Source organism: Pelophylax lessonae (assembly GCF_965119305.1).
Source record: "Pelophylax lessonae genome assembly, chromosome: 4".
Lineage (NCBI taxonomy): Eukaryota > Metazoa > Chordata > Amphibia > Anura > Ranidae > Pelophylax > Pelophylax lessonae.
Window position 1 is genome coordinate 570,690,505 of NC_138771.1, and position 12,268 is coordinate 570,702,772.

General features: G+C 45.7%; 1 protein-coding gene across 3 annotated transcripts in view; it reads right to left on the bottom strand.

Moving 5' to 3' along the window:
• Nucleotides 1-219: 219 nt before the first annotated feature.
• Nucleotides 220-12,268, bottom strand: part of PLAT (plasminogen activator, tissue type) — a 68,585-nt gene continuing 56,536 nt past the window's right edge. For all 3 annotated transcript variants that reach the window (XM_082252797.1, XM_082252795.1, XM_082252796.1), the window contains 5 exons: nt 11,761-11,962; nt 11,544-11,680; nt 2,486-2,626; nt 1,947-2,095; nt 220-917 (listed from right to left, as the gene is read on the bottom strand). In XM_082252797.1, coding sequence (XP_082108923.1) covers nt 750-917; nt 1,947-2,095; nt 2,486-2,626; nt 11,544-11,680; nt 11,761-11,962 — 797 coding nt within the window. In that variant the 3' untranslated portion in view covers nt 220-749. The remainder of the gene's footprint in view (nt 918-1,946; nt 2,096-2,485; nt 2,627-11,543; nt 11,681-11,760; nt 11,963-12,268) is intronic.

Below are 12,268 nucleotides of genomic sequence, written 5' to 3' on the forward strand. Positions count from 1 at the left end.
TGCGAGGTTGCATGACAAGTCACACTCCATGATTTCAAAAGAGTACCGTTCATATCTGTGCAACTTCGAAGTAGTCTCTGCACTACTTTGGTCCAACTTTGATGCATTTTGAGGTCCATAGACCTCAAGATTACACAGGCATTGCTTCAGGTCCAGTTATAATCACAGCAAAATCGCACAACTTTTAGATCGCACAAATGTGAAAGGGGCCTTAAGGCTTCAGAGTTGAGAGATCCCCACCAGATTTCCCTGACTGCAGCTGTTGAAAAATCCAGATGATGTATGTATACTTATACATATGTAAGTTCCAAAACATAGACTAGACAAATCATTTCAGAGTTCGGCTGTAAAGCAGTAAAATCGACATCATTAAACGTATAGGTAGGGTGGAGACACACACAGATGCCAAAGTTTCCCCATTAGAATCTCCCACAGATTTGAGAAGTTGGCACATAAGTCAAGTGACTGATGACGTCTTCAAACTATAAAGTCATTTTTGATGCAGTTGGTGTTTGGACATCTTTATAAAAGAGCGTCCGTGTTTTCTGTATTATTCTTCAGCATCAAGCACCAGGGAGACACCAGTTCCTGGCAAACCAATAGGCCACATACTCAAGAATATTAGTTCAGAACATGTAATGGCCTTTTTCCAACGGTGAGAGTTTGTTATTGATACTTTTTATGGTCCCTGACAACTCTAAAGACTTTGCATTGGCTTCAAGTGGTTACAAAGTCCGAAGTCTCTGGTATCAGTACATTCGAATTCCCGTGTGCTGTTCTATCCAGTCTAGGTACTGCGTCACTTTGGTGTAAACGCCAGGCTTTCCCTTTCGCCCGCATCCTTCACCCCAGCTAATGATGCCAAACAGATGCATGCGGCCATTCGTGAGACAGACCAGGGGTCCTCCAGAATCCCCCTGCAGAAAAGAAAATGACATACATGAGAAGGTTAAGCTTGACTTCGGGCTTAAAGTAATACTAAAGCCAAGGACCTTTCTTTCATTTTGGACATAATGTGGACTAGTTAAAACCTCTGTCAGATTCTAACTACTCTCTGTGTGCCTGTTAGGGAAATCCACCCTCTCCATTTGTCTTGGTGATAGGTGTCACCAGGACAGAAAGTGATGGAAAACCTAAAATTCGAAGTTTTCATTAGAACAGGAGATGAGGGAAATCCTCACTCCCTATTGTGTCTTTGGGACAGAAGTGAAGGACATAGACAATGGATTCTAAAAATGCCCCCTCCCCTAACTTAAATACATATACTTAAAGGACTGTTGAGGTAATCCTAGTTAATCTTTTTACCAAGTGACACTTGACCCATGGGCTTGCACACAGAGAAATGCTGTGATTATATAAAAAGCCACTACAGCTCCCTCATTTACACACTGCATACAGAAACAGGGTTTTCAAAACATTATCACCCACAAATACGTTTTTTTTTTATTTTACATTAATTCACAAAAAAGGACTGTAAAAAGACTTTAAAGGAAAATGTGCTTGATTTCTACATGTTGCCTCCTAATGTTCAAAACCCAACTTTAGTTTTCTCTTGAAGGTAAACAAAAAAAAGAAGAAAAAAAAAAAGCACCCCTGGTTGCAAAACTCACTTTTAACAAGGAGCTGTCCCTTTAAGGACCTCGTTGCCACAAGATGTCCTTAGTGTTCCTAGTAGAAAAATGTTCTGTGCCACCAACTGGGAAGACTGAGGAAAGACTGTGACTGCAGGGTGTCATGGCCTCATTCTATGAGCAGTGTATTGATTCAGGGAGCAGAGCTGATATTAACACATCAGCACCCCTCTCTGCAACATCCATCATCAAGTGACTTGCCATAAAAGCATAACATACTGTTGGGGGACCAAAACAGGGTTCTTTAGTGCCTGACGAATGGGGGGGGGGGTGAAGCCCAGAGTTGGGATTTAAGGCAGATTAGTCTTATGTTACCTGGCAGGCATCATCCTGGTTCCTTGTGTCACCAGCACATAGCATGTTGGAAGTCACTATTCGGTCATCTAGCTGCTTGGGGGTGCACATACTATCAGGGAATAATCTGACATGTCCTTCTTTCAGCTGATCAGAGTAGAATGGAGAAACTAAAATGAAAGAGAAAGGAATGGTTAAAGCTAGACTTTAAGAGTATGACCCCATTGTGATGTCTCCAGACTCTAAGCCCCACCTTGCCACTTGATCCATATTTTCCCCCATATGGGGCAAAGCAAGAGTAGGGGGTAAGGCATTTGTCCAACAAGGTTTCTTGTGTAGCCTGGCCTAAGGATCTTAGGGACTGCACTGAGTACATTAAATTTAGCATTACTGTTACCTTTGAAATATTTACCGACAGTTCGGGTTTACTTTAAATGATTCTGTTCAAATAGCTGTTATTAAAATAAAGTTTCTGGGGCAGTACCAAAAAAAAAAAAAAAATGCAAAAATAGATTGGTTACACTTATATGCCCATATGATAAACATTTCTGGTTCCTTACATTCTTCTTGCATCCCATATCCAGATATCTCGCACTCCGTCCAGTCTGGCAGCTTCTGTCCCCTCTCAGGCATGCAGGCTGGCCTGGCACTGTCTGTCTCCATGGCACACGATCCAGATGTAGACTGCAGCTTCAGAAGAGCTGTAACAGATGAAGAGCCAACATGACAGGAGATGGTATACTAATTGGGAGGCTGTGTATTTGCAGAATACATAAAAAAACGTGTTTGTATTTCTAAAGCAGGGAATACAAACTTGTTGTGAATCTGTCTATAAACTAATTTGCTCTTCTTTGTGAATATCCTCCCCTGTGCGAAATCCTGACTCCTTCCTAAGGTTTACTTTGAGGAAGGATCATGAATCCAGGTCATGGTATATCTAGTAGTAGTTAGTCACATTTAACTGTGCCTGTTCTGTAATTTATAGATGAGTGTCAGGAAAATACCCCAGCATTATTATTGAAGCCGCTAGCACCTACAACTATATTCAGTCTCCATGGAAAGGCAGATGTTATTGTTCAAGAACAGGATGGGAGGTGTGAAAATTTTGGAACAACCCTGTTCTAGTTACATAATCTTTTTCTTCGATTTGTAAGGCTGAAGGTGTGAATTATTGTCAAAATCCTGGGGTACAGATGTTATTATATGTGAAAGATGGTTGTTCCAGTTTGATATATAGAATAACAAATTACTCTTTTTGGACTGTAGGTTGCATGTAAAGGGGGGGGGGGGGGGCATTGAAGACTACAGGAAACCAACCATAACACACCAGTATCTCCTTTTTAGTACCACTACTAAACTACCCACTGGAACATAGACCCTGCAACAATGGGCTGAGATAGCAACAACAAATGCAACAGACATCTCAGGAGTGCCCAGATTGGGCTTTCCTCAAAACACCTACAAGGTCAAAGTTAAAGCGGAGTTTGGGGCTCAAAAACAACTTTGGCCCATCCACTTGCTGTGAATGCCCTGCAAAACAAATGGATGCTCCCAAATTTTTTTTTCTATACTTACCTTGTTTTTGAAGAAAGTATACTTACCTTCCTTCTAATTCCTCCCTATTCGGCCGCGGCCCGCGCCGTCTCTTCCTGTTTGCGATGACTCCTAGGAGCTGGATGTCATCGCTCCCAGGAGTCAATACGCCTGCACCGGCCTGCTCGTCATTCCCTGCTAAACAGCTTCTGGGCATGCCCAGAAGCTGTGCAGGGATGACGTGCCTGCCCCGGAAGTGACGAGCGGGGCCGGTGCAGGCGCATTCTGGGACGAAGAGGATGCGGAAAAGAGGACGCAGAAGAGGACGCACTGGCTTCAGCTGCCCAGATCCGAGATGGCAGCACTGGAGAAGAAATTTTCAAGGTAAGTATTTCTTCTAAAAAGGTAAGTGTGACCCGGGACAGTTCAGAGGCTATCCATTATGGAATGTATTTTCCCTGACTGTCCTGGGGGTATTTTTATCTAAATTTCACCCCCAAGGCCGGAACTCCGCTTTAAACACCGGACTATTGAGCAGAGGGGAGAGGCAGAACACAGTAATATTGTCATCCTGAATGTAGCTGAAATGTTAAAAAAACTCAGAAGGACCTTTACGAAACATTGCATCTATGGAGGAAATTTACTGAAACTGAATTACACAGAATCTAGTGCAGCTTTGCATAGTAACCAATTAGCTTCTAACTTCAGCTTGTTCAATTAAGCTTTGACAATAAAACCTAGAAAATGATTACTATGGTTACTATGCACAGCTGTACCGGATTTCGTGTGCACCAGTTTTAGTATATTCCCCCATGTGCTTTTCAAGCACAACAATACACTAAGACAGACGCTTCAACATGAAAAAGACCCAACACCTCAACACAAGCAAAGTAGCTTGCTATGTGCAGTGCAGTATATTGAGGAGTGCAAAGACCAGTACATTGGGGAGACAAAGCAACCTCTCAACAAACAAATTGCTCAATGTAGGAGGGGGCATTTCTACACCTTACAAAAGTGAACATTATTTTAAAGACAGTGAGTTATACCTTTTGGACAGAGAAGACATAAGGAGGACAAGAGGCTTAAAAGAGGCCATCTATGTCAAACTGGAACAACCATCACTGAGCAGGGTCGGGGGCCTTCAACACCATCTGTCTTCCAGCTACTGTATAATGTCATTTTAACATCTCTACCCCAGCTTTTTAACAATCCAAACCTTCAGCCATGTAAACAGAAGGATTCCCACTTATGAAGCGTTTCTGACACCAAAAATGGGATTATGTAATGTGAACATGGTGGTTCCACAATTTTCATACTTCCAATCCCATTCTTTGACAATAACATACTGTATGTCTTTTTTTTTATTGATTTATTTAACTGTTAAAGAATTCGACAGTACAACACAGATCAGGACAAGTTCACATCAGCCCTGAAAAACATTGTCTAAATTACCAGAGGACACAAATAGGTTGTATTAAAGAGGAAGTAAACCCTCCTCAGGAAGTTGTACCTATAGGTAAGCCTATATTAAGGCTTACCTATAGGTACTGTAAATATCTCCTAAACATGTACCGTTTAGGAGATATTTACCTTTAATGCAGCCAGTGATGTCACTGGCGCATGCGCTCTGAAGGAACGGCAGATCGTGCCGTTCCTTCAGAGCCCCGTGCCGTGACCGTCGGCTCCCGCGCGCGTGCGCGGGAGTGACGTCACCGCGGCTCCGGCCAATCAGATGGCCGGATGCCGCGATCCCGGAAGACGGGCGACTATACATGTCGCCCGTCATACAGGTAAGCGGACGGCACGGCGGGGGCTCGTTCTAAGGTAAGTATTTCATAATGAGCTAGTATGCGATGCATACTAGCTCATTATGGGTTTCTCTTTCAGGTTGTAAAGAAGACAAAAAAAAAATTTCTTGGTGTACAACCTCTTAAAATATAACCAACAGTGCAAAACACTCTGATGTCAGGAGAAAGTGGAGCATATCACAGAAACATAACATCTGTTTTTTCATTGTGATTAGTTTAAAGTGTCAGTGCTATCTGTGTGGATATAAATGTTGGGGTATTTTCCTGACACTCATTATAACTAATGAAGTTGCCTGGATAAGCTAAAAAATGGATTTTTTAAATACAGACTTACCTGTAAAATCCATTTCTTGAAGTACATCACGGGACACAGAGCCATAAATCATAACGTATGGGTTTTATAGCCACCTTTAGGTGAAGGACACTGGCAACCAATCAGAATTGATGTCCCCCTATATAACCCCCCCCCCCCCCCACAGGAAGTACCTCAGTTTTGTAGCAAGTAATAAAGACCCCATAAAAGAGGGGAGGGACCTCTGTGTCCCATGATGTACTTCAATAAATGGATTTTACAGGTAAGTCTGTATTAAAAAATCCATCTTTCTTTTCATACATCACGAGACACAGAGCCATAAATCATAACGTATGGGATGTCCCAAAGCAATGCATCTGAGAGGAGGGGGACACCAAAAATACTGCCATCTGACCCCAAAAAGGATTACACTGCTGCCTGCAGTACACATTGGGACGTTCAAAAGCAGTGTTAAACATAAGGGGTGGGAACAGCACAAAAATTCCCAAGGCCAAACAGTAGCCAACCAGGCAACAGGAGCTCAACCAAAACAACTGGAGCCCACCTGAAAAAAACAATACACCCTCAAAGAGGATCAGGTCCTCTAAACAGCAGCCTGCAAAACCTTGCGGCCAAAAGAAGCATCCACTTTATAGAACTTTGTGAAAGTGTGCACCGACGACCAGGTGGCCGCCTTGCAAACCTGTGTCACTGACGCCTGATGACAATAGGCAGTAGAGTGCACCTTGACAGGGAAAGGAGGAACCTGACCCCTGATGGAATAGGCCTGAATAACCGACTGTCTGATCCATCTGGAAATGATCGCAGAGGAAGCGGACAACCCTTCCCGAGGCCCATCCGTGAGCACAAATAGTGAGTCTGACTTCCTAAAAGACTCCTTAGCTGCCAGGTACACCCTAATTGCCTGGACCACATCCAAGGCATGCAAGGCAATTTCAAATGTTTTGGCCTGGGATACAGGGAAGACAACACAATGTCTTCATTCAAATGAAAATCAGAGACCACCTTTGGGAGGAACGACGGACAGGGGCGAAGAATAAACCTTATCTCTGTGAATCTCCAAGTAAGATGAACGACAGAATATTGCCGCCAGTTTCGACACCCTGCACGCAGAGGTGATAGCCACCAAAAAAGCCACCTTCTGTGACAGCGTCAGCAAGGGAATCTCCCGAAGATTCTCAAAGGGAGACTTCTGGAGGACCGAAAGCACCAAATTGAGTTCCCAAGGCGGCAACGGAAACCACACTGGTGGAACCAAATGTCGGACACCCTGAAAAAGGTACGCACCAGGGAGTGTGTAGCCAAGGCGATGGAAAAAAACACCAAAGTGGACACCTGGCCCTTGATGGTACTCAAGGCCAATTTCTGTTCAACCCCCCTTAAAGGAAGATCAAGATCCGAGCCACCGAGAAGGAGCGAGGATGAACCTTTAGGAGACTCACACCACACAATGTACGTCTTCCACGTACGATGGTAGATATTCCTAGAAGTAGATTTCCTAGCTTTTAACAGCATTGGAATCACCAATTCAGATAAACCTCTATCCATTTGCACCTGGCGTTCAACAGCCGAACCGTCAAAGCCAGTGACTGTAAAGCAGGATGGAAGATTGGTCCTTGGGACAGCAGATCTTCCCTGAGAGGAAGCTTTTAAAGAACGCCCGCAACCAGCCACACCAGATCGGCGTACCAAGCCCGGCAAGGCCAGTCCTGAGCCACTAAGATGACTGGAATCCTATCTGCCTCAATCCTGCTTAGAAGTCTTGGCAGAAGCTTGAGAGGAGGGGAGGCGTAAATCAGAGTATACTGACCCCACAGGGCCAGCAGCGCGTCTGTGGCTTCCGCCAGAGGATCCCGGGACCGAGCCACAAACCTCTGCACCTTTCTGTTGAGCCAAGATGCCAACAGATCCGCCTCGGGGATGCCCCACCGGAGACACAACTGATGAAACACCTCTGGATAAAGGGACCACTCCTCTTGGTCCAACGCCTGCCGACTGAGGTAATCCGCCTGCCAGTTTTCCACCCCGGGAATGTGTACGGTAGACCGTTCTGCCCACCTTAGAATGCCGGCTACCTCCAGAGCCACCAGGACAATTTTTGGGCCCCCCTTGGTGATTGGCAGGTTGGCATTGTCCGATTCAATGAGCACTGGACATCCCTGAAGACGATCCGTCCAATGGTCCAGGCACAGTCTGATTGCTTGGCGTTCCAAGACATTGATCGGTAGTGTGGACTCTTCCAGTGTCCAGATCCCCTGAGCAGAATTTTTGCAGAGGATGTCTCCCCAGCCAGTGACCATTGTCCAATACAAGGGGAGGAAAGATTTGACCAGCCGAAGCACCGGAGAGCGAAGCCACCATATCAGGGACTCCTTCATTCCCCGGCTCAGCCAGATATGATTGTCCAGATTGCGCTGTATTTTCATTACAGTTATATTTATTGGAGTGAAGTGAAAGCACTTTTTAATATGGGCAGCAATTTATTATTAATAATAATTTTTGCACTTGTGCAGTAATATTAGGGTAGAGGATATTGTGTGGTCTATATTTTTTAGATACGGTGTTGCGCTGATTAATAATGATTAGGTAAAAACACTGAAAACGTTCCTAAGTCAGAACCGGGACAATCACTCCTTGAAGCAACAGGTCTTGTACTGCCCCAAACAGACCCTGTATACGGTCTGGGGACAGGCGCAAGTTGGAAGGAAAGAACCTTGCTGGGGAATAGGAGTGAAACTCAATCCTGTAGACGGACCGAATGACTTTGTGGACCCACTTGTCTTCTACCAGGGAAGTCCACGGGTCCGCAAACCAACAAAGATGTCCCCCCACACCCGATACGGGAGAGGGCGCACCTTCATGCTGAAGGAACCTTGTCCGTGAGTCTGGAGAAGCCTGCTTTTAGCTTGTCAGACCAGGTTCGTTTGCATCCCCCAAAGGAGGCCCTGAAAGGCTTTGAGCCCTTGTCAGTCGACCCAGCTGAGAAGGAGGGCCCACATCTACAACGAGGTTCCTTGCCCTTAGTAGCCTGCAGAAGTAATCTTTCCCCCCTGTGAGACTTTTAATGATGTCATCCAGGGTAGCCCCAAACAGGTGATCCTCTTGAAAGAGGAGATCAGTCAAGGCCTTTTTATATGTCTGGTCTACAGACCAGCATTTAAGCCAAAAGACACCCCGAAGGACCACTGCCGAAACAGAGAGCTAAGCCACTAGGGGAGCCGCATCAAAAGAGGCATCACAGATAAACTGCAGCCCCTGGGCCAGCTGGTCTGCTAGCTCAGCAAAGGCAGGGGGGAGCACTTCTCCCTCCAGGTCACGCTTAAATGCTTAGCCCACTCGGTTAGTGTTTGCGACACCAGGGCAATACTGAATACCGGCCTCAGTGGCGAAAAAGTCAGAGTGTACATATTGCAGGCCACAGCCTCCGCCTTCCTGTCAGCCGGATCTTTAAAGGCCGGGGACTCTTCAACCAGAATCATGGTTGCCTTGTTCAATCTGGAAACAGGAGGGTCCACCACCGATGGAACAGTCCACTTCTTAATAAGGGTCTCCTCATAGGGGTAACGCCTAGTTAATCGCTTAGGGACCCCAAGGGGATGCTTTGGTCGTCCCCACTCAGCAACAATTCTGTCAAAATAGGTGAAAGGAAACACCCTTGCTGCTCTGGATGGCTTGTGAGTGCCAAAGGTGTTTCCTTTCCCCGCCTCTTTTGACAGGCCTCTGTCGCAGCTGCATCTGCATCCTCCATCTTCAAGGTCTCACGCACAGATACAATCAGTGCTTCCACCAGCGCCTTTTTGTACACAGTTGCAGATGTGGAGGAATCATCCTCACTATCTGAGGATTCTGTGCGCGTGGTCGCAGAAACAGCAGGGTGACCCAAGTTCACGGAAGCCGAATCCGATTCAGGATCTGATGAGACAGACGAGGCAGGGGAAAGCGGGGGGCACTTTTTGCTAGCCTGTCGCCCGAAAGCCACCTCCAGCCGGGACACAAAGGACTCCAGGTCCGCCGTCAGTGCAATGATGGATGGGTGGGACTCAGAGAGGGGACCAAGTGGGGAGGTGTACTCCAAAGACTCCATTAGTCAACAGGGGGACACCACAAAAAGTGTAAAACACTGCAAAGGGACAACCCCCATCGTGCTGGCATCACCACCTGGTCACCAGGCACAAAGCACCAAGCGAACCTCATCAGAGAGGGTGAGGATCCCACCAGAATCAGCACCCAGCAGAAACAGGCACCTGCAGCCACCAGGATAATCTGCACTCCACATGCGGAGATCAGGAACTGAAAAGATCCAGCAGTCAGCATTAGGGGAAGAGGAGCATCTCCCACCGCTGAAATCGCTGCCCACAGGGCTCCACTGTCATGGCCGCCGCTTTTTTCAAAGGCAAACCACCACAAAATGGCTGCCGGACTACACAAACATGGCTGCTGTGCATAGAAATACACAGGCTAAAGCAAAATGGTGGCTCTGCGCAGCACCACGAGGCTCCCAGGGACCCAGGAGGGATCCTTAGGCCTCAAGGACAGGCCCAGGCAGGAGCCCCCAGCAGATACAACCACCCCACACAGCTGATCATACAGTCACCAGCGGACCACCCCCCCCCCTCTGGCCCCCATCACCAGCATAGCACCCTGCCCCCACCCCAGGAGGTGAACCAGAGCATTCACACAACCCCAGCATAAGTGGAGGGGGGGTAGGATGGGGGCAAATGAAAGGGGGGTGCCTGATGGGAAGGAGCGTATGCGACCTTGCGAGGCGTTTAACTCGCAGGCCAGGCCCTGTTCAGTGGGGCTATGTCGCGGCTGACCTAGCGCGGAGCTGAGGTCTGCGCGTGCTCGCTGGCCACACTGAGGTGACCACTAGATCTAGATTTTCCAGCCCCTCGCCCAGTCTGGCAGTTGATTGTAGATCTCCCAGAAAAAATTTTGATGTAAAAAGAAAGAAATTGCCAGGACCAGAGATCCCAGCAAAGAACTAGATCCTTACTTCTGACTAGGCAGAAAAAAATGGAGTAACAGAGAGAGGGAGTATACCTACCCCCTGGGACTGCCCATAGGCATAGCCAGATTATTTTTCTGCCTAGCGTCCTACTTCTGTACTGGGCAGTATAATCCAATTGTTATGAAGATCAGAGCTGTGTACGTCAATGAACGAAAGAGAATGTAAAGTTTAAGGGTGGAAGTAGTAACAGTATGCTCATCCTAGGGTGTTTGACAAGCATCAAACATGTCCTAGGGGTTCCTAGAGTAGAAGGAATCCAACGTGTGTCTCAGGCTGCAGCCTCTCTAAAAGTGACGGAAAAGGTGCTCTGCAAGATACTCTTGGATGGGGGTAGAGGTGGTTCATTATTAAGGTTCATCACACTTGAGGTTATACTTCAGAAGTTTATTGAAGTTGACAGTTCACAGGTGATAAGCAAAGCTAACGTGTTTTAGAAGAAATGCCTTCTCCTCCATCAGGACTAATATTCAGGGAAATATTAAAATCAACTAATAAGTATCTCAAGAGCAGAAGTCCAACAGTAAATTGTAAGAGACCTATACACTGAAATGGATCACTCATTGAAATGATAGATACATGTGATAAATAATACCTGGATACAATAAAATAAAATAAGGGGAATGTACTGTATATAAGGACAATAAATGTATATGATCAAATACACTTGTTGTCCTTGTATACATTTATTATATTTTACTGTTCCCATTTATCTAATTATCACATGTATCTATCATTCCAATGAGTGATCCATATCAATGCACTTTGCATTTTAAAAGCAGATGCACATGCTAGTTCAAGGGCAATTACTCAAGGTTTAACCTTCTTACCCCAGAACTAGCATGTAGCACATACACTTGAGGAATGGCTGCCTTTTTCCAAGCTTTGTCACACGTGTTTTGCTTCATGAAAGGATGTCTTTGAAGATAATAAGTATCCTAAACCTAATAACTCACCAATGTCATTATCAAAGGTGTTCTCATCAAATTGTGAGTGTTTATAAATTTTTTCCACTCTGAAACTTTGTTCCTGAGCTCCAGGCACAGCACGCATTGTCCGGCCCAGCTTGACACGGATCTTGTCGGCAGACAGCCTGGAAGAAACAGAGTCTACATAGTAACAGGTCCTAATGATATCTGGTCAAGCAACTAGTAAATTAAACTAATTACTCACTCTTTACTTTGAAGGCAATGAGCAGCTGTCAGCACCCAGCAGCGGTCTATCAGGGTCCCCCCACAGAGGAAGATCTCTGATCCCCTATAAAAATGGAAGAGAGCCACCATCCATGGATGAGATGCAATCTGTGCACTTCGGCCTCCAGCAATACGGAATCTGGGCTGTAACTGTGGTGGAGGATTTCGAATTCCACAAGTGGCTGAAGAGAAAGATATTGACATCAGCATTCAGATCAGGTTTTGCAGACCAAACTAAAATTAGAACATTGCTCGCCCCAATGCTATATTGGTTTAACTTCAGGCTTGGAGTTTTAGGCCTCAAAAGCTACATATTTGCAATAATGTATACTGTATATGGTAAAGAATGCAATGGTTACAAACTATAATTTTCCTCAGGATTTATACCTCTGCAATTGCTGTGATATTCCTAGTCCTGGAAAACTAGAGATATTTGCAAATTTGCTGTTAATATGGGCCAGTGGCAACAATGAAAGTATGTGAAACTC